The sequence below is a fragment of the Staurois parvus genome, unplaced genomic scaffold (genome assembly GCF_062004578.1).
Source record: "Staurois parvus isolate SC_StPar_1 unplaced genomic scaffold, SC_StPar_1.0 ptg000842l, whole genome shotgun sequence".
NCBI lineage: Eukaryota > Metazoa > Chordata > Amphibia > Anura > Ranidae > Staurois > Staurois parvus.
In genome coordinates, this window is record NW_028318638.1 from 1,242,433 (window position 1) to 1,265,898 (window position 23,466).

The following is a 23,466-nucleotide window of genomic DNA, read 5'->3' on the forward strand; positions in this document are numbered from 1 at the left end:
TCTATCCTTGAAAAAGCAACTTTTTATCTTGGATAAATTCACTGACCCACCGATTCTGGTCATGTCGGATTTTCCATTCAACAAATAATTAAACGATGACTGTACCACTTGAGTCTTCAAATGATTTTATTCCAGTTAAGGACTCATGTACACTGCAGCTGATAAACTCACGTTCAGGAGCTTTTCTGCGTTTTTTCAGCAGCCCCTGAACTCTCCCTAATGTTTTCCTAGGTGTCCATGTACACATCGTCGTTTACAGGCAGTTGAGTTTACAGTCGGTTTTTTGAACGCAGAAAACTTGCGTTCAGAAGTAGATTTTATCAGCGTTTCAAACACCAAACGCTTGTAAACGCGGCTAACCACAAAATTTTTTTAACTCTTCCATTTCCAGATGCTGTCCAGAGCCTTTTTCCATCATGAAAAATGCATGCAAAGCATTTTCCCGGTACTCAAATGGACCCGGTACACCATACTTTGAGGTTTTGCTTGAAAGAAAATATGTTAGACACGGCTGCAATAATTTCTGCACAGAAAGGAGCCGGAACACATCCAAACACCACAAAAAAAAAGCTAATCTCAACAAATACTGCTCTCTCTGTTTCTGCTCTATTTCTTTCAGAATGTCTGAAATAGTTAATTTCTTACTGTTTTTCAGTGCATTCTGGGCATTTTAGAAGGTTTCCTGAGGCTATCTTTAACCCCTCGCCTACAGGGCACTTATATCCCCTTCCTGCCCAGGCCAATTTCCAGCTGTCAGCGATGTTGCACTTTGAATAACAATTGCGTGGTCATGCAACACTGTACGCATATGAAATTTTTATCATTTTTTGTGACAGATAGAGCTTTATTTTGGTGGTATTTAATTATTTTTTCTTAAACCAAAAACCACTGAAATTTTGAAAAAAAAAAAGTTTTCTTAGTTTTTGTTCTAAAATTTTGTAAATAAGTGATTTTTCTCCTTAACTGATGTGCGCTAATGAGGCTGCAGTGATGGGCACTGATGGGCATTGATGAGGAGGCACTGGTAGGTTGCACTGATGGGCATTGACAGGCATCACTGAAAGGCATCACTGATAGATGGCACTGATAGGCGGCACTGATAGGCAGCACTGACTGGCACTGATAGGTGGCACTGAAAGGCAGCTCAGATGGGCACTGATATGTGACATTGATGTGCACTGGTAGGCACTGATATGTGACATTGATGTGCACTGGTAGGCACTGATATGTGACATTGATGTGCACGGAGGAGCAGAGCGCTGGCACTGCTGGACACTGACAGGTGGCACTGCTGGGGCTACACCGATCATCGGTGCCCTGATGATCGGTGTACATGTCCCCTCCGAGGAATGCCGATTACCGTCTCTCCTGTCCTCTCAAGCTGTCACGCTGACAGGAGAGGAGAGAAATGCCGATAACCGGCATTTCCCGGTTTACATGCGATCACCTGTGATTGGACACAGCTGATCACATGACCGAGCTGGCGTCTTCGGCTCTTTCCGTGGATCGGTGATCCGCTGTGTCCGAGGGACACAGCGCACCACCGATCACCGCGCTGCGCGCTCCCGGAGCCCTTCATGCGTTGTCAGAAAGGGAGGACGTCTTCCCAGAACGAATGCACCCGTCATTGGACTATATGGCGGGTGGGAGGCGGTTAAAAAAACACTTCTAAATGCAAACGCTCATAAACACACATAAACGCGTTATGCAAACGCGGCTAAACAGACGGTTTTTAAACCTACGTTTTCCAGCAGTTTCCATCGTTCAGAAGTGTCCCGTGTACATGGGGCCCAAGTCCTGAAGAAATGGGGGTGATTTAACCACTTGTCTACCATTCCATTAATAAATGTACCTTGCTTAAAGAAGAACTTTGTTTAACATTTTTTACAGTGGCTAAATTGTTAGCATTGTTAGTACTACCGCCTGGTAGTACTAGGGTCGTTGAATTGAACCGAATGCACTGAAAAGTGGTAAATTATTAACTATTTCAGACTGTTTCAGAGAAATACAGAGAGTAGAAGCAGAGACAGCAGTATGTGTCGAGATTAGCTTAGGTGTGAGTTGCTCATTAACATTTCTTTTGTTTCCAAGGGTGGGAAAGGTCTGGTGGAGGGAGTCATTAAGGTCACCTGGCAGGGGGCCTTCATGAGGAATTTGAGGTGTGAATGGTCATTAACATATCTTTTGTTTCCAAGGGTGGGAGAGGTCTGAGGTGTGAATTGGTCATTAATGTGTGACAAGCCTGGTAGGAACATCCTGTGTTCAGTGTTCAGTTATCCATCCGAGTACCTTGAAAACCCTTTACATGCATTTTTCATGATGAAAAAAGGCTCTGGACAGCATTGGGAACTGGAAGAGTTGAAAAAAAATTTCAGACGCAAACACGATTAGCAGCGTTTACAAGCGTTTTTGCATTTGAAACGCTGATAAAATCGACTGCTGAACGCAAGTTTTCTGCATTCAAAAAAACGACTGTAAACAAAGGTGTACATGGACACATAGGAAAACATTAGGGAGAGTTCAGGGGCTGCTGAAAAAAAATACAGAAAAGCTCCTAAACGTGAGTTTATCAGCTGCAATGTACATGAACCCTTATTATTATTGCAGCTTATCATTTCTTAGATGTGGTGGCCGCATTCATTTCCTTTTTTTATATCTTTCTTTCTTCTATTTTCACCTGGTGATCCAGCCAGGTCTGTTTTAGAACCAGCTCTCCTGCAGAATGTATCAGATATAGTGATGAGACAAAGCATTTAACATGACAGGGGTGCGAACGATGATCAGATTTTATATGTACAACGTTTATCCCAAAAAGAAAAAAAAACTGTTTGCTGCAATTGCTGATAAAGTGTGAACTGGATTTTGTTTTCAATTTGTTAGTGTATTTCAATCTGCTAGTACATCTAACACTCCTCTCCCCTCAGACTGAAAATGCTGCTGTCCAAGGGTGCCCCCCTGTGCTCCTTCATCCAGAGCGAAGGCACTCTAAGACCGGGTTCACATATGTGCGGGGATGGTTTCAGTGCAATTAGTAAAGAGTCCAGTGCGGTTTCATTCAGTGAATCAGGCGCGATTCAGGTGCAAATGTTTAAAGTGTATGACACTGGAAATTGCACCTGAATTGGACTGAACATTGTACCCGACTCTTAACCCCTTGGCACCCTTTAAGGGTTTCAGAAGCCAGGACGGGGTTTAGGGTCATGTGACTGCCGTGACACGCCGTCACATGATCGGGAAAGGTCCTGATCGAAAGAGGAGTTCGGGGCCTTTCCGTGAGTACCGAACATGTGTGCTGGGAGCGCGCAGGGCGCGTGCTGGGAGCGCGCAGGGCGCGCGCTCTCAGCACATATGTTTTCTTTTTTTTTTTTCGGCCGGCGTGAAGAGGTTAACAAAAAAACCACTGTGGCCGGCCCACATATGAACTGTAAACCGGCTCCAAAGAAAGCCAATTTGGTTAACATGTCATGCGAATCAGATGTGGTTCAAAACACATCCAATTCAAATATATATGTGAACTGGGGATTATACAGGTGTGTAACTGGTCAGATCACAAGATGAAATCAGAAGGGGGGGGGAATCCTAATGCAGCCACCACATCTAATGACTGGTAAACTGCAAAATATGACATTTTTGGTTTAAAACTGCTGTACTTTACATAATTATGTAAGAAAAGGCCAAAAATATATGGAAAAATAAATCAGATGCTGAAACACCCAAAAACAACCCATGTTCTGACATAGGAGGTATAGGAGTACATGCCCACCCCACAGGAAGGGAAACACATTTAGGGGCTCATTCATAAATGGTTTCACACCAGATTCAGTTTTGGCCCAGAAGTCACATATTTGCAACTGAATCCAAATAGAGAAATGTGCAAATCTTGTGTTAACGTTGGGTGGATCTTTTCTAAATAGACCCCTTAGCATCACTGCCAACCTCCCCCGATGGAGGTAAACACAAGAGCTGCACACTCCCTTTGTAAAACTGGTAAAACACGGCACACATCCAGGAGTCCAAAGCTCAGATGCTGAAACGGGTAATGCAAAAAAGGCAGCGCAAAATCCCCCTTACCAACAAATCCAATATGACTGTAAAATGGTCCCCAATCACGCTCTCTCTTGGGAGGTGTTTCTTTGCTGGATGACTCTTTGTTGGGCACTTCCTTATCAAGTGCTCCCTTGTTGGGCATTTCCATGATGGATGGTTCCTTATTGGAAGACTCCTTTTCAGGTACTTCCTTGGCAGGCCCTTCCATATCAGGAGTTTCCATGTCAATTGCTTCCTTGCATGGGGCTTCAATGTCCGATACTTCCATGTTGGGTGCTCCCATGTCGGGGGTCTCCTTAGACTCCTTTTCACATGCCTCCATGTCAGATGTCTCATTAGGTGCTACCATGTCAGGTGCCTCGTTACATGAGTCCATGTTGGGTTCTTCCATGCCGGGTGCCTTCTTGTCAGATGACTCCATGTTGGGTGCTTCCTTGTCAGATGACTTCATGTCTGGCACTTCCTTGTTGGATGACTTTTCAGCTGACTCCATGTCAGGTGCCTCCTTATCGGTTGACTGCATGTCAGATTCCTCCTTATCGGATGACTCCATGTCGGGTGCCTCCTTGTCACATGATGTAATCTCGGGTGCCTCCTTGTCACATGACGTCACCTCGGGTGCCTCCTTGTCACATGACGTCACCTCGGGTGCCTCCTTGTCACATGACGTCACCTCGGGTGCCTCCTTGTCACATGACGTCACCTCGGGTGCCTCCTTGTCACATGACGTCACCTCGGGTGCCTCCTTGTCACATGACGTCACCTCGGGTGCCTCCTTGTCACATGACGTCATCTCGGGTGCCTCCTTGTCACATGACGTCATCTCGGGTGCCTCCTTGTCACATGACGTCATCTCGGGTGCCTCCTTGTCACATGACGTCATCTCGGGTGCCTCCTTGTCACATGACGTCATCTCGGGTTCCTCCTTGTCACATGACGTCATCTCGGGTGCCTCCTTGTTAGATGACTCTGTTTCAGGTGCCTCGTTAGATGACTCCGTCTCAGGTGCTACCTCGTCAGGTGCTTTCTCATTGGTTGCTCCCTGGTCAGCTACTTCTCCACCCTCTGGTGCTTCCTTGTCAGGTGCTTCTCCATCTGGTGCTGCTTTTTCGGGTGATCCCTCACTGGGTTTTTTATTGCCATCTTGTTTTTCCTTGGCTTTTTCGTTTAGCTTTTTTTCCCACTCTGCTTTAGCTTTGTCAATTTTTTCTATTGCCTCCTGCAGCGTAGATGAATGTCTTCCCTCCCAAAAACACTGCTTCTTGAATTCCTATAAAATCAATACACAAGTTGTCACAAGTCAAAATGTAATAGAAACAAAAATGCAAATTTAATAGCACTTTAAATATTCCCCCACCCCCCATATAAAGTGATGGGGAGATGTTTACAACTTCTGACAGGTATTTTTTTTGCAGTTTTTTAAAGTAGATCTTGACTCATAACAAGTTGATAAAAAAAAAAAAAATTATTTTTATTTTTTTAGTAAGAAACATACATTCCACATGAGTAATTATGCTACCAAAATCAGTGTGCTGTAAATTGCCTTCAACATTCCTGTTTCTTCTTGCTGGATGCTGCCATTTTCCTGAAGCCCAGAGCCCCTGAGCAGCAGTAAATCTTTAGGCCCCTTTCAGATGGGACGGACCCATCAGCGGATCCGCCTACTCAGCGGGGGATCTCTCCGCTGATCACAGGTCCATGTCTGCTCCGCTGCTGCAGAGCGGAAACAGACACAGCCCGCTGACTTCTATGGGGGAGTCAGATGGAAACGGACCACTTGTCTGTTACCTGATCCTATCCATCTGTTTTTGGTGTACAGAATCAGGTGTCAGTGGAAGGAGGAAGGTGTTCTGTTTTTTAAGCAGACTTATGATCTTTGAGTAACAATTAAATGCTGTATGAGATACGTGATAAAATGAGAAATGTAAAGGTCTTCTTCCCATCTATTTACTAACGCTAGCAGCATTAGGAATAAAAATAGTCAATGTTGACCAAGAAGGCCGCGGCCGATCTCTTTCAGCTGAATAGGCCATCTCACATGTCCTGGCCACGATGCTTTGCTTCACGGCATTTTTAATTTGGGCTGCAGAATTTGTCAAGTGGCATCACTTGTCAAATTCACCCGTTGAGTTCATTGGGGCCGTGCCGTAACCGCGTACAATGCATAGGATTGCAGAGCTGTAGTGCGGAATTATACTGCCTACCCACCACCTGATTTAAACCCATAACACCACCTCTATACCTGTCAAATGCTCTTAGAAAAGCACTGACTGGAAGGAAAGAGCCTGAGATTATGGAGAGGGAGAGAGGGAGAGAGGGAGAGAGGGGGAGAGAGAGAGAGAGAGAGAGAGAGAGAGAGATCTCAGGGGCGGACTGACCATTTGGAAACTTGGGCACTGCCCAAGGTCAGTAGGGGGCCCCATGAGATGCCCCTGGTACCTTTTTCATAGGCTTTGAGTTTGGGCAAGGACACAGGGGCCCCATGATCCCCTATTGCCCGGGGGTCCCATGAGTTGTCAGTCCGCCCAACACACACACACACACATATATACATACATACACGTATATATATATATACACACACACATACACACACCTATATACATATGGCAGCACAGTGGCTAAATGGTTAGCACTTCCTCCTGGCAGTACTCGGGTCGTTGGTTCGAATCCCAGCCACAGCACCTCCTGCCTGGAGTTTGCATGTTCTTCCTGTGCGGGTTTCCTCTGGGTACTCCAGTTTCCTCCCACACTTCAAAGACATGCTGGTAGGTGAATTGAATCCTGTCTAAATTGGTCCTAGTATGTGTGAATGTAAGCTAGGGACCTTAGATTGTACGCCCCTTGAGGGTTAGGGACCTTAGATGGTACGCCCCTTGAGGGTTAGGGACCTTAGATTGTACGCCCTTTGAGGGTTAGGGACCTTAGATTGTACGCCCTTTGAGGGTTAGGGACCTTAGATTGTACGCCCCTTGAGGGTTAGGGACCTTAGATTGTACGCCCCTTGAGGGTTAGGGACCTTAGATTGTACGCCCCTTGAGGGTTAGGGACCTTAGATTGTACGCCCCTTGAGGGTTAGGGACCTTAGATTGTACGCCCCTTGAGGGTTAGGGACCTTAGATTGTACGCCCCTTGAGGGTTAGGGACCTTAGATTGTACGCCCCTTGAGGGTTAGGGACCTTAGATTGTACGCCCCTTGAGGGTTAGGGACCTTAGATTGTACGCCCCTTGAGGGTTAGGGACCTTAGATTGTACGCCCCTTGAGGGTTAGGGACCTTAGATTGTACGCCCCTTGAGGGTTAGGGACCTTAGATTGTACGCCCCTTGAGGGTTAGGGACCTTAGATTGTACGCCCCTTGAGGGTTAGGGACCTTAGATTGTACGCCCCTTGAGGGTTAGGGACCTTAGATTGTACACCCCTTGAGGGTTAGGGACCTTAGATTGTACACCCCTTGAGGGTTAGGGACCTTAGATTGTACGCCCCTTGAGGGTTAAGGACTGATGTGAATGTACAATATATATGTAAAGCGCCACGTAAATTGATGGCGCTATATAAGTACCTGAAATAAAATATATATACATACACACACATATACACACACACACACACACTGAGGAACGTGTGAATATCTGCTTTAACATTCAGAGCCAATAAGTATTCTAGGGCTGAATTCACACTTGGTGGTTCCAAAAGCGCCAGGAAATGCGCATTTCAGAAACAAGATGCAAATGCACATCATGCATTAATTGTTAAGGTTTCCCCAATCATCCCTTTTTTTCTGTACTACAATCACACAGTGAAAAAAGATACGAAGCTCCACAGCCGAAAAGGTTCTGGAGCTTCTTTGGTGCATTTGTCTCGTGTACGACAGCCTATTCAAGTGAATGGGCTAACCCTATACACAATAAAAAAAAAAAGCCTTTTACTCCTGGTAGGGAAATCAAGTGCCTAAAGCTGCATACTGCACTAAAGGAACGCTTAAGCGCTCAACACGTCGAGCCTTTAAGAGCGTTATCCATTTTTTCTGCCCTAAAGCTCTTCTTCTGAAAGTGCTGCTGGTGCTTTTCTTTTTTTTAACCTGTAAAGGCTCCTCTTCTAATATGTCTGCAAACGCCTGTGGGTGCGCATGGACACAAAGGCGAACATAGAGGTGCTTTTACGAGCTAAAAAATAAAAGTCAAACACCCATAAAAGAGGAGTTTTTTTTATGCCCTGTGTGCATGAGCCCTAGGCTGTCTGAACTGAAGGGTAGGGAGTTACATAGATAACTCTGATCTTGAGTAACAGGTCCCAAATGAAAAACAGAACAAGACCAAAAAAAACACAAAAAAAAAAAAAAAACTTGACATACCATCACTTCCTTGTGTAGCGCTGACTCAAAATGACCTTTGCGTTCACTCCTGAGCACTGGGAAAAAGCAGGCCTAGAACAGCAAGAAAACAAAATGAATGATTCTATTCCATAAGGCCAAGGTAAAAGAACAAATGGAGGCAACAACCAATCAGAAATTATGTTTTAGTATCCCGAAATGCCTAAAAAAAAAAAAAAAAAATTTTTACTCACTGTAAAATCCTTTTTTCGGGAGTCCATCGTGGAACACAGGAAGTCATCACTTTCAGGCTATACTGCCAACTACAGCAGGATTGGATACAGGCAAACCAAACCTTTAGGCCAGCCCAGGTTAACACCCTGCTCTGCCCAGCATGCCTCAGTTTTGTATCAAGCAGTACTGAAAACATGATAAGTACAGAGGGGTGGGAATTGTGGACTACACAGCAAACAAATACCAACAGGTCAGAAAGAAAAAAAAAATGCTTGCAGCTCAAATACCTGCCTGAAGGACCTCATGCCCAAAGCCGGCATTAGACGAAGCCTCAACATCCACTTGGTAGACCTCTTAGAATGTGTAAAGAGAGGCCCTTGCAATGAGGGAAACTACTTGATACCAAAAAGAAGCATTCACAGATCTAGTACAGAATGTCTGAAAGTGGTTCTAAAGATTCAAGGCTTTTTCCCTTCGTGCACTATGTATGAAGGTAAAAAACCTGTGTGTAGCAGCCCCCCAAACACTTACCTGAGGCCCATCCCAGACCAGCGATATCCACAAGAGCCTCGGTTCTCTGGGGACTCTCATTCCTGATTGGCTGGGGCAGCAGTGGGAGCCACTGACGCCCACTGCTGTTGATCACAGCCAGTGAGCCAATCAGGAAAATGGATAGTGCAGGGCTGAGCCACAGCTGTGTGTGTGAATAAACACGTAGAGCAGCAGCTCAGGAGTGCGCCTGCTCGGGTGCCCCCATAGCAAGCTGCTTGCTATGGGGGCACCTGACAGGAGGGAGAAGCCAGGAGTGCTGGCGGGGGACCCAAGAGGAAGAGGATCTGGGCTGCTCTGTGCAAAACCACTGCCAACTTTTTTTATTTTTTTTAAATAACAAGACTTTAGTATCATTCTACCATTACAGGGTGAAGCCCAATCCTTGGTACCATAAGCGTGGATAATGCTCTGCCTGAAACACCTAAAGATGGTGAAACAAGAATGAATCTCACAGACCCAGTCACAGCCAGGCAAAGGAGGGAAAGTGCCACCATGGTGTGAGGATCCTGGAAGTGTTGTGTACATGACCACCCGCTCAGAGAGACAGAAGGCCCACAAGCTGAATGAGCAGCACCAGGCCATCCTGGCTCGCATGCCGAGGGAGGAGGACAACCAGTACTGTGCCGACTTTGAGGCCAAGGCATATAGATTAACCCACAGTGAATTTTAAAGGGACAGTACCTGGCTGAGAAAAAGAAGTGCGGAGGTGACCCCGAGAGACTTGTGCGAGTCCCAAGAGTATAGGGAAGGCGCAGTTTGACCCATTATTAAGGCGAGAGCATATCTTGAGCACAGAAGGTGGTTCCACTGTATGAGAAGTGGTTTGCAGCACTGGGATTGGGGTTACACTTTCTTGGAAAAAGATATACACTCTTTTGCTTTCTATGAACTGTATGTCACTTTATATTTGACCATTCAGATAGGGTTGTTATAGAATAGGAGATAATTTACATCTTTTTCACATCTCTTTATACTTTTTTAAGAAATGATTGATGGGGGTTTGAGGTATGAGTAGCCCTGTACATATTCTTTGATGATCATCAGATGAGGAAGAAATGTACGTAAACCACAATAAACTTCTCATATTTGTTCCCTTTTGGTCTGTTAAGCATACTATTAAAAGCATTTTGTTAGATTTGTTCAATAACGTAGCATTTAAAAAAAAAAAAAAAAAAAAAGAAAACAAAACACACGCACACCTCTTGATCCTACCAGAAATCTCGTGAGCTGATAATTTCCTGTGCTGTACTGTTACCAGTTACCTTGTACCCAGCAATCTCTGAGGACTACAGAAGCTTTCTTTGCGAGCTTTAAAAGTGGGCTTAAAAGGGTAAGTTCACCCTTTTATTCACATAAAATAAAAAGGTGAACTAACACCGTACACCATGGGTGTCGAACTGGTGGCCCTCCAGCTGTTGCCAAACCACAAGTCCCATGAGGCGTTGCAAAATTGACAGTTACAAGCATGACTCCCAAAGGCAGAGGCATGATGGGACTTGTAGTTTTGCAACAGCTGGAGGGCCGCCAGTTTGACACCCCTGCTGTACACCCTGACCACCCCTATGTTCCCCGCTATACTTCCCTCCAAGGGTGATTGGCTGTCACTGCTTACGCAGTGGTCCAGGGATTTCAATTCCAGTTTTTCATTCCTTAGGATGAAAGCCCCGCTCTTTGTCCCCTTCTTTTCTTAGGGCTCCTGGGACAGATCAGAGTGATTCTGATTAATCAGTTGCTACCACTCTGACCAATTGGACTAGCTCTGATCCGTCCCAGAAGACCTAAAGAAAGAAGAGTGGGGCTTTCACCCTAACCACTCCCTGTGACAGTGGTAGGGCTCCACCCACACGGTCATGTCATTCATTCACAGTATCCTGTTAACGTATAGATAACAAGTACTGTCAGCCATTGCGACCGACGGCTTGTAATTCTCAATGAACAATGAGGGTGCTGGTGAGTGCTCTAGTAGTTCATTGATCTTCCTGCTCTCAAGTAATTGCCTGCCTGAGGTACGGGCAGACAGCTATCCTACGAGTCTGCAGGAGCCTGACATTGCACCCACAATTTACTGATCAATAGTGCAATTCTCTGCAGGCTCCTTAGAAAATAAATAAATAAATACACATTTTTTTTACCTGCAATTATTTTTTTTTTTTCAATAGGCTTCCACAAAGCTGCTTAAAGCCGGCTGCAAGCTCCTTGTAAACGCATGCCGTACAAAACACCACTCTGTGTACAAGGACTGTCTTCTGCTTTACTTTTGATAGATGCAGTTTTTATTCATAATTCAATTTGTCACACTTTCCTAAAATGAGACTTACCGGGCACTTGTTGGCAGGGTCATCTGGCTGATTTCCTGCATTTGTGTTTTTTGCTTGATACCCCAAATCTTGTAGTCTTTGTAGCATTGCTTGTTTCTTTTTATACTTTTCTAATCTCAGTTGTGCTCTTAGGCTTTGCCTCCACCCTTGTTTCTTCCTTCCTTGCTGTCCAGGATTATTTTCTTGTCCTTGCTTTTCCTGCTGTTCAGATTTCCCCGGCTGTCCTGGTTTTCCTTGCTGCCAGGGTTTCCTTGCTTGTTCTGGCTTTGCCGGCTGTCCTGGCTCTCCTTGCTGTGCAGTTTCCTCCGACTGTCCTGGCCCTCCCTGCTGTGCAGGTTCCTCCGACTCCCCTGACTTTCCCTGCTGTGCAGGTTTCCCTGGTTGTCCTGGCTTTTTCTGCAGCCATAGTTTTTTTTTTTTCCCTCTCTTCCTTTTCCGCCCAGGGAATGCTGGGCTGGAATTCATCTTTATGAATTAACCTAAGAGACAACAAAAAATAAAAAAACACAACAATATTGAAATAAAAACTTAAAAGTGGAAGTCTGAGCTAAACTCATCTGATCCTTAAATCTGCTCCCTCCTCCCCCTTCTAATGCCTATACTAACTAGCCTTTTATAGTTACCCAATTCCAGGGGCTTCAGTCCAGTCATGTGATCTCTCCAGGAGCCAACTTCAGGGGAGAGGAGAGAGGTAGCAACAATGGCTGCAGAGCCTGTGTCAGGGAACGAGAAGATCGCCACGACGCATGAATCTGCACATGCGTAGGATCCCAACAAGACAGAGGCAGGCGGGCTCTAGGACCCAGGCACGCCTGTCAGTGCCGGGCGGGCTATTTAAACCAGCTCTTGCAATGCTCACATTGCCGTATGGTCTTATTCCTGTTCCTAGTACCTGAGATTGCCTTTGTTGCCGAACCTGCCTGACCCGGATTATCGTGACTCTCTCCTGCCCTGCTCCCTGGCTTGTCTGACCATTCTTCCGCTTTCTCCTGTTTACCTGACCTCCTGTTGCTGAACCTGGCCTGTGACCCGTTTATCCTTTTGCCTGCTGATCTGTACCGTATGCCTCTGCTGTTACCGACCTGGCCTGTCTGACTACGTTACACACTACCTCTTCACATCTGGCTCTCACTTGTTACCTACCACTGGCAAATCCACCTCTACCACAGCTGGTTGAACTCGGGGGTCGCGACCTGGTCTCAGCTGCTTCAAGTCCATCCCCACCATCAGGGGCTCTGGTGAAACAGCAGACTGAGGCTTAGATTCCGCGCCCTGAGGGATTCCGGCCTGTGGGTCGCTAGAGGCTACCGCCAGTCGGTCCCTAACAGCCTGGGTAGTGATGTCACCCATAGACTTACTAGGAGGTATCAGCGGTCCACTGTCCCTTCTTTCCCCTGAAGCTGGTGCTGTGAGCAGATCAAGTGACCGGACCGGTACGACCTGAGAATAGGCAAGTCTACACACCTTTCCTCTGCAGCTCGTGTCAAACACAAGGCCATTGCACCTCTCCTGCAGCTGTGGCATCCCTCACTTTGTCTCAGAAGTCAGCAGCAGAGAGGATGACAGAACTCCTCCGCCAGATCCTGCTCTTCTCTGTGCAGCTGTGGAGAAGCTAGCCTCTACCCCCCCTCCTTCCAAAAGTTGGTGGTAGACAGAAGATAAAACACCCCCTACAGCTCCTGTGCCTCTCTATGCAGCCACAGCACCCCCTCGTCTCCGCCTCCCCTGGTCTCAGCTTTCAACTGACTCCAGCCCTCCTCTAGCCCTCCTCCAGACCTTGAACTTTCTGCTTCCCAACAGCACAAGGTAAGGGGGGTGCACTGTGATGTAAGAAAGGGTGGGGGGAATCCTAACTTTTGATGGTGGGGAGCTCTTGATATCTGAAGTAAAGGTGAGTGGGGAGCTCCGAACATCTAGTTTTATAGATACAACCGGCCCTTTAAGGGCAAACATAACGACTGGCTCTCCAGAAGATTTACCTCCCTTCATGACTAGGGCAATTTTTGCTATTCGGCACTGCACTACTTTAACTGACAATTGTGCGGTGCTGCGATGCTGTACAAAAATGAGATGTATATCATTTTTTTCACATAAATAGAGCTTTCTTTTGGTTGTATTTGATCACCGCCAGGTTGTTTTATTTTTTGCGTTATAAACTAAAAAAGTTCAAAAATTAAGAAAAATATATTTTTTTTTACTATAAAACATACTCAATAAAAAAAATAAATACATTTCTTCATAAATTTAGGCCAAAATGCATTCTGCTACATGTCTTGGCTTAAAAAAATAAAAAATAAATCCCAATACGTGTACATTGATTGGTTTGCGTGAAAATTATAGCGTCTAAAAACTATGATATATATACTGGAATTTTTATTTATTTTTTATACTAGTAATGGCGGCGTTCAGCGACTTATAGCGGGACTGCGATAGTGCAGTGGGCATTATGATACTAACTGCCACTGACAGCCCCAGTGACACTAATACAGTGATCAGTGCTAATAAAAAGCACTGACACTGTACTAATAACACTGGGCAGGAAGGGGTTAACATCTGGGGCGATCAAAGGGTTAACTGTGTGATTTAATTTTGTGGTGTTTTACAAAGGGATGTGCTGGTTTTTATCTCCCTAATTTGCAGAGAGATAAAACTGCTATAGGGCGGTCGCCACCTGGATAATGCTGACCTGGCCCATGATGAAACAGGAGTATGACACCCCTGCTCTATAGGTAGTATAGGAGTTAGACTGGGGGTGGGAGCAGATTTAAGATTGGATAGGTTTAGCCCCGACTTCCCCTTAAAACAATCACATAACACACCAACCCTCAATTTACAAAGAGTGAAAGAGAAGCCTACCTATTTATTGGTTTTCTTACCTCCGTATCTGTCAGATGCAAACATCTGCAGATAACTGTGTGTGGCCCATCCTCGTCAGTAAATCATAGCTGAGCAGATCTGCACTGGAAAAAAAAAAAAAATTAAGTTGCACTCGAGACACAAAAAAAAAAAAACCTTTAATTGAAACATAATACTCAACCATAAATGATATAAATCCACTTTGCATGCCCCACCCCATAAGATGCAAAAGGCAGCAGACGTAGATGTTCACAATTATCGCTCCTTGCCACACAAGCCCGCCAAATGCGATCTATTCAAGTTAATAGGGAAGTGCTGCAACCGCATACAATGCACGTGGATGGTGCAGCAATTACAGGATTAAAAAGAAAAAAAAAGTTAGTGAGGAGGCGTCACATCACCACCGCACCGTCTTCTGAATGCCGCTGAAAAGTGGTTTGAATGCAAAATGTTTTTCAGAAGCAGTTTGGATGCAGTTTAGAATAAAACTGCATCCCGTGCAGACAGTCCCATTGAGTCTATTGGAACGCGGTGTCTGCAGAGACACAGCTGCTGCTCCCTGTGGGGTCCAGTCACTAAGACCGGGGTAGGCAACCTTTCAGAGGTTGAGATCTACCTGGACAATATGGAAGAAAACAAAGATCCCCAAAAAGGTGACCTTTTTGTGAAAAAATAAATAGCCATCAAGCCCCCAATAAAAAGATGACATGAAGAACACAGTGTGTCACAATGATGTCATCTGCCCCCATCCCCAACAGTAGTGTCCTCTGCCCCTCTCACATCATCCCTCCCATGGCAGTGTCTTCTGCTCCCCTTTACATCGCTCCCCCCCATACCCAACAGTAGTGTCCTCTGCCCCTCTTCACATCATCTCTCCCATGGCAGCGTCTTCTGCTCCCCTTAACATCGCTCCCCCCATCCCCAACAGTAGTGTCCTCTGCCCTTATTCCACATCATCCCTTCCATGGCAATGTCTTCTGCTCCCCTTTACATCGCTCCCCCCCATCCCCAACAGTAGTGTCCTCTGCCCCTCTTCACATCATCCCTCCCATGGCATTGTCTTCTGCTCCCCTTTACATCACTCCCCCCCCCATCCCCTTCCTCGCCCAACAGTAGGTTCCTCTGCCCCCTCTTCACATCATCCTCCACATGGTAGTGTCTTTCTGCTCCCCTTTACATGGCTCCCACCCCATCCCCAACAGTAGTGTCTTCTGCTCCCCTTCACATCATCCCTCCCATGGCAGTGTCTTCTGCTCCCCTTCACATCACTCCCCCCCCTTCCTCGCCCAACAGTAGTGTCCTCTGCCCCTCTTCACATCATCCTCCACATGGTAGCATCTTCTGCTCCCCTTCACATCACTCCCCCCCCCCCCCCATTCCCAACAGTAGTGTCCTCTGCCCCTCTTCACATCATCCCTCCATGCCAGTGTCTTCTGCTCCCCTTCACATCACTCCCCCCCCCCCCACGGTAGTTTCTTTTGCCCCACTTCACATCATCCTCTCCCCACAGTAGTGTTCCCCCCCCCCCATAACAATGAATAATGTCCTCTGCCCCCTTTACATCACCCCCCACCCCCCTCTCCCCTCATAGCAGTGTCCTCTGCCCCCTTAAAAATCATCCCTGTCTCATAGTGTTCTCTGCCCCCCCCCCCCCACTGTTGTGTCTTCTGTCCCACTGTCCCCTTTCCCCCCAGGGGGGGGGGGGGAAGAAAGACCGACAAAGCAGGTCTGTGATGGCGATATACCCGCGGTCCATGGGAAGATCATGATCGATGGCTTGCCGACTACGAAGGATATATAGGTGGAGAAACTCTCTATGGCAGGTGGAATACAGGGAGGGCGGACACTGTATATCCCATATATGTATATGCAATAATAAATATAATTTAAACAAAATGGTAAGATAAGTGAGCACTACAATAATAAGCAGCCAAAGCACCGAAAGGCAGACCAAAAAACCTCCAGAATAATCAAGGAAAACAAAAGGGTGCGGTGCTGTAATCCCTAAAATCCAATATAAATATGCATACATACAAATTGCACTTAACCAAGATGTGGATATAAAGTGACAAACGTGCACAATGCAAGCTAAAGTGATATTGGTGAGCACTTATCAGTGTGCTAGGTGTTCATGAACTGTTTATGATCATGAAGTGCTTTAGAAGTGATGATCCATCTGAGAGGTTCTCAGACAAGTGCTCCTTACGACATTCGTACGAGCATACCCCTCATGAAGTCCTTAACACAGCCACCCTCATGAAGTCTGTTTCTGATTGTTTGATCAGAGACATTCCCACCAGTGGCCTGCTGGAGGTCATTTTGTAGGGCTCTGGCAGAGCTCATCCTGTTCCTCCTTGCACAAAGGAGCAGATACCGGTCCTACTGATGGGTTAAGGATCTTCTACGGCCCTGTCCAGCTCTCCTAGAGTAACTGCCTGTCTCCTGGAATCTCCTCCATGTTCTTGTCTCCTGGAATCTCCTCCATGCTCTTGAGACTGTGCTGGGAGACACAGCAAACCTTCTGGCAATGGTACGTATTGATGTGCCATCCTGGAGGAGTTGGACTGCCTGTGCAACCTCTGTAGGGTCCAGGTATGGCCTCATGCTACCAGTAGTGACACTGACCCTAGCCAGATGCAAAACTAGTGAAAAACAGTCAGAAAAGATGAGTAGGGAAAAAAATGTCAGTGGCCTCCACCTCCAACTATTCCTGTTTTGGGGACCATCTCATTGTTGCCCATCTAGTGCACCTGTTAATTTCATCAACACCAAAGCAGCTGAAACTGATTAACAACCCCCTCTGCTACTTACCTGACCAGATCAATATCCCAGGAGTTTCATTAACTGGATGCTAGACTCGGATTAAAAGAAGAGTTCCTTTAATTTTTTTAAGCAGTGTGTGTATGTGTGTGTAAATATATATATTACAGATACACACATTAGTGGTGCACCGAAATGAAAATTCTGGTGCCGAAAACAAAAATTCAAAATGCAGTTTTTAAAAATGAATATATATGTTTTGGAAAAAAATACACTTTTATTAACCACTAGCCTACCGGGCACTTATACCCCCTTCCTGCCCAGGCCAATTTCCAGCTTACAGCGCTGTTGCACTTTGAATGACAACTGCGCAGTCATGCAACATTGTACCCATATGAAATTTTAATAATTTTTTTGTGATAGAGCTTTATTTTGGTGGTATTTAACCAATTAAATACCGTGCAATTTTACACCTTCCTGCCCAGGCCATTTTTCAGGTTTCAGAGCTCTCACACTTTGAATGACAATTGCGCGGTCATACAACATTGTACCCAAACTAAAATTTTATCATTTTCTTCACACAACTAGAGATTTATTTTGGTGGTATTTAATCATCGCTGGGGTTTTTATTTTTTGCTAAATTAACAAAAAAGACCGAAAATTTGGAAAAAAAAAACACGTTTTTCTTTGTTTCTGTTATAAAAGTTTGCAAATAATTAATCGTTCTTCATAAATTTAGGCCGAGATGTATTCTGCTACATGTCTTTGGTGAAAATAACCCAAATTAGGATGTATTATTTAGTTTGTAGGAAAGTTATAGAGTTCACAAACTATGGGATAGATCTGAATATTGATCAATCCTGAAGTACTGACAGCCAATCTAATTTCTTGAGGTCCAAGAATGTCAGAACAGTACAGATATCCCCCAAATGTCAGAACGGTACAGACATCCCCCAAATGTCAGAACGGTACAGATATCCCCCAAATGTCAGAACGGTACAGATATCCCCCAAATGTCAGAACGGTATAGATATCCCCCAAATGTCAGAACGGTACAGATATCCCCCAAATGTCAGAACGGTACAGATATCCCCCAAATGTCAGAACGGTACAGATATCCCCCAAATGTCAGAACGGTACAGATATCCCCCAAATGTCAGAACGGTACAGATATCCCCCAAATGTCAGAACGGTACAGATATCCCCCAAATGTCAGGACGGTACAGATATCCCCCCAAATGTCAGGACAGTACAGATATCCCCCAAATGTCAGGACAGTACAGATATCCCCAAATGTCAGGACAGTACAGATATCCCCCCAAATGTCAGGACAGTACAGATATCCCCCCAAATGTCAGGACAGTACAGATATCCCCCAAATGTCAGGACAGTACAGATATCCCCCAAATGTCAGGACAGTACAGATATCCCCCAAATGTCAGGACAGTACAGATATCCCCCAAATGTCAGGACAGTACAGATATCCCCCAAATGACCCCTTTTTGCAAAGCAGACAGTCCGACGTACTTCATAAGAGGCATGGTGAGTTTTTGAAGTTGTATTTTTTTTGTCATAATTTTTCGGAAAATGAAGAAATAAAAAAAATTATTTTCACAATTTTTTGTTACATACTGTCACCAGTACAGTACAGCGTCATCATATAACTGGCATGGCGGTGATCTGGGACACTGACCGGTGACAGTGTGAAAAAAATATATATATTTTTTTTTTATTTTAAATTTTTTATAAAATTGTTTCTTTTTTTTAAGATTTTTTTTCATATTTTACTATGACCAAAGTAGTACAATGTTACCATAGTAACATTGTACTACTTTGGGGAAGTGATCAGTATTTTTTTTTTTTTTTTTATACACAATTTGCTTATAGCAAAGAATTACTTTGCTATAAGCAAGCATTTACCTGAATGACATCGATTCATTCAGGGTTTTTTTTTTTTTTGTGCTTAGCTGTGATTTGGCCACAGCTAATCACATGACATGTGCATGTGATTAGCTGTGACCATTCACAGCTAGACACTAGTATACAATGGATGGCATGAATAAAGCCATCCATTGTATAAAACTGTCATGTGACCTGCTGTGACTGGTCACAGCAGGTCACATGGTACCGGCAACAGGGGCCGATAATCAGATCTGTCATCGGCCGTGTCCGAGGTACACGGCCGGTGACAGATCGCGCCGCTGCACGGCTCTGCAAGCGCGCGAACTGCGCATATGGCGTCCTCCCGGAAAAGTAGTGCATTTTTGCGGATGCCATTTGGCCATAGGCCGGGCGGCAAATGGTTAATCACCTCTGGGTTTTTATTTTTTCTTAAACCAAAAACCACTGAAAATGTTGGAAATAAAAAGGTTTTTTTCTTAGTTTTTGTTATAAAATTTTGTAAATAAGTGATTTTTCTCTTTCACTGATGTGCGCTAATGAGGCTGCAGTGATGGGCACTGATAGGTGGCACTGGTAGGTGGCACTGATGGGCATTGAAAGGCAGCACTCATTCATAGCTCTGATAAGCGGCACTGATTGGCAGCACTGACTAGCATTGATAGGTGGCACTGACTGGCACTGATGGGTGACACTGAAAGGCAGCTCAGATGGGCACTGATATGTGACATTAATGTGGCACTGATGTGGCACTGGCAGGTGGCATGGATGAGCACTGAGAACTGGTACTGATGGACACTGACAGGTGGCGCTGCTGGGGCTACACAGCTCATCAGAGAACTGATGATCAGTGTGCCCTGATGATCTGTGCACATGTCCCCTCAGAGGAATGCCGATTACCGGCTCTCCTCTCCTCACGAACTCTCAGAGTGACAGCTCATGGGAAGAGAAATGCCGATAACCGGCATTTCCCTGTTTACATGTGTTCAGCTGTGATTGGACACAGCTGATCACATGACCGAGCCGACATCTTCAGCTCTTTTCGTGGATTGGTGATCCGCTGTGTCCGAGGGACACAGCGCACCGCCGATCGCCGCGTGCTCCGGGAGCCACGCATGCGCGGGTAGAATGGGAGGACGTCATATGACGTCCTCCCAGAAAGAGAGAACCACCTTGCATCCGTCAAATTACTATAAGGTGTGCGGTAGTTAATATAATATATTTTATATTTATATACACACACCAATTTTTTTGTAGAATATGAAAGAGGATGTTACGACGAGTAAACAGATACCCAACATGTCATGCTTTAAAATTGCGCACGCACATGGAATGGCGTGAAACTGCGGTACTTAAAAATCTCCATGGGTGATGCTTTAAAAGTTTCTACAGGTTGGCAGTGTAAAAAGTTACAGAGGAGGTCTAGTGTGAGGATTATTGCTCTTGCTCCGACGTTTGTGGCGATTACTCACATGTGTGGCTTGAATGACATTTACATATGTGGGCGTGGCATACGTATGCGTTCACCACTACGTGCGAGTATGGGGGGGGATGGGGGCACTTTAAACTTATTTTATAAAATGTATTTCATTTTTTTTTTTTTTTTTTTTGCACTGTCCCTTTTAAAAAAAATGTCATCACTTTTATTCTTATCACAAGAAATGCTGCATCCCTTGTGATAGAAATAATTAGTGACAGGTCCTCTTTATGGAGAGATATGGGGTAAATAAGACCCCACATCTTTCCTCTACAATGTAAAGCATTGGATCAAAAAAAAAAGCATTGATCTAGTGCTGTAAAAAAAAAATGGCCGTAAGGGGAAGTGACATCGCTCTGGTCCTCCAAGGACATAGAGATGAGTGGCACCCATCTTTCCTTCACTCATCTCTATGCCCAGCGCTGGGATCGATGGTTTATTAAGTAAGTCTGATAACTACTGAGCGGCTGGGTTTTTAAGGCACCTGTATCGGTGCTTTTTTTCCCCATATTGGCCAACAGCCAAAAGGGGTGTTTTCGGCCACCGAAATTTTGGTGCATCCCTAATACATATACACACACACTCAGTGGATATAAAAAGTCTACACACCCCTGTTAAAATGTCAGGTTTCTGTGATGTAAGAAAATGAGACAAAGATAAATCATTTCAGAACTTTTTCCACCTTTAAAGCGGAGTTCCACTCAACCTATCAAAAAATAAAAGTCAGCAGCTACAAAAACTGTAGCTGCTGACTTTTAAAAAACAGCCACTTACCTGTCCCTCAGTCCCGTGGTGTGTCCCCCGCAGCCCGTTTCACCAGCCATCCTGTGCTCCAGGAGGCTGGCATCTTCAGTGTGGGCACCCAGCTGTGATAGCTCTTGGCTCCACAGCCGGGTACCCACTGCGCATGCACGAGTAGAGCTGCACTTCGTGAATGGTCCTGTAGTCTTCTGGGATCTGTCACGTTTCCCAAAAGACTACAGGGAGAGAGGACACCTTCCGCTTCCAATCGCCTAGGTGACTGGACCGGAAGTGGGAGCAGGTACCTGTCAAATTCAGGTACCCGTTCCCGCCCCCCAAAGGTGCCAATATTTAATGAAGAGCACTCCTTAAAGCCGAACTTCCCCTTTTGGGTGGAGCTCCGCTTTAACTGTTTAACTCAATTGAAAAACAAACTGAAATCTTCTGGGGGGGCGTAAACAAACTATAATAATGTGGTTGCATAAGTATGCACACCCTCTTATAACTGGGGATGTAGCTGTATTCAGAATTAAGCAATCACATTCAAAATCATGTTAAACACCTGCCATCATTAAAGTGCCACTGATTAACCCCAAATAAAGTTCAGCTGGTCTAGTCGGTCTTTCCTGACTTAGTCGCATCCTACAGCAAAAGCCATGGTCCGCAGAGAGCTTCCTAACCATCAGAGGGATCTCATTGTTAAAAAGGTATCAGTCAGGAGAAGGGTACAAAAGAATTTCCAAGGCATTAGATATACCATGGAACACAGTGAAGACAGTCATCATCAAATGGAGAAAATATGGCGCAACAGTGACGTCACCAACAGGGACGTCGCCAAGAACTGGACGTCCCTCCAAAATTGATGAAAAGACGAGAAGAAAACTGGTCTGGGAGGCGGCCAAGAGGCCTACAGCAACATGGAAGGAGCTACAGGAATATCTGGCAAGTCCTGGCTGTGTAGTCCGTGTGACAACAATCTCCCGTGTTCTTCATATCTCTGGGCTATGGGGTGGAGTGACAACAAGGAAGCCTTTTCGTACAAAGAAAAACATCCAAGCCTGGATAAATTTTGCAAAAGCACATCTGAGGTCTCCCAAAAGCATGTGGGAAAATATGTTCTGGGCTGATGAACGCAAGGTTGAACTTCTTGGCGATAATTCCAAAAGATACGTTTGGCGCAAAAACAACACTGCCCATCACCAAAAGAACACCATACCCACCGTGAAGCATGGTGGGTCCATTCTCCACGATCCCACTGTACCTAGGAACGTAGCCACGCTCTCTTGCTGGCTCCTGAGATGGACTATGGGACGTGCCGTTCGCATATTGCAACTAACATGCAATACTCATTCCAAACAACAGGAAGTGAGGAGGGAAAGGAGGAGGTTCGGGAGCGCACGGGGGCTTTACATGGAGGAAGAAAAACACAGCAAGAAACAATTTCATGACAAATAGAGGGCGGGTCATTCGGTCGTTATTTTGGGGGGGTATGGAATTTGCGGGATATATCTATTTATAACTATTTTTGGCAATAAGTGCTAAAAATAACAATCACAAACACACGTGATTGAACTTGGTGAATACAGACTGAGCCCCCCCCCTTCTATTTGCAATGACTGAACTCCATGTCCAGCCCAGCCATGTGCAGGGGGTCAGGTCCTGTGTACTGCGCTATGGAACAGGCAGCAGCCATCAATTAAAAAACATCCACTGCCAGTCATGTGACCACCATGCACCCCCCCCCCCCATAACACCACAAGCAGCCAATATACACCCCCTCATCTGCCCCCCACCACCTCTGCTCGTCCCCCTTTACTCACCCAGGCCGCTAAAATGTGACTTTCCCTCCTAGCTGCATCCACATCCCGAGCACACAATATCCCCGGCACCGCTCCGAGCGCTCCTTGCCACTTCCTGTCCCAAGATACAGCACCATTTTGTCTGAGCCACATGCCATTGAAAACTTAGGCACAAAAGACTCCGAGAAGATGGCCGCCGCCGTGGAAAGCCCTCTGCCGGAAGGAGACAACTTAGCTACAAAGCAAACCTGCCTCAGTTTGGCACTACTTCCGGGTCCTGTGCCTTTATCCTTCACACATATAAACAAATAAATAAAATTACACACTAGTTGAAGGATATAAAGTCATATTTGGGGTTTTTTCCAATATAGTCACACACTTATATCTTCCAGTTAAACACCAAATGTTTTCATTGTTGTTATTGGCCCTTTTGCTGCATAAGCCACTTTTCTTTCCACGAGCGCATAAAATGC

The 23,466-nt window shown here is 45.4% G+C and overlaps 1 protein-coding gene across 2 annotated transcripts in view; it reads right to left on the reverse strand.

Moving 5' to 3' along the window:
- Positions 1-23,104, reverse strand: part of LOC149443631 (uncharacterized) — a 91,585-nt gene extending 68,481 nt beyond the window's left edge. The window contains exons 1-5 of one of the 2 annotated variants that reach the window (XM_089655499.1): positions 23,015-23,104; positions 14,338-14,421; positions 11,462-11,940; positions 8,400-8,471; positions 4,072-5,317 (exon numbers count right to left, since the gene is read on the reverse strand). In XM_089655499.1, the coding sequence (XP_089511625.1) occupies positions 4,072-5,317; positions 8,400-8,471; positions 11,462-11,926 (1,783 nt within the window). In that variant the 5' untranslated portion in view covers positions 11,927-11,940; positions 14,338-14,421; positions 23,015-23,104. The remainder of the gene's footprint in view (positions 1-4,071; positions 5,318-8,399; positions 8,472-11,461; positions 11,941-14,337; positions 14,422-23,014) is intronic. The other variant, XM_089655500.1, reaches the window with a different exon arrangement.
- Positions 23,105-23,466: the final 362 nt, after the last annotated feature.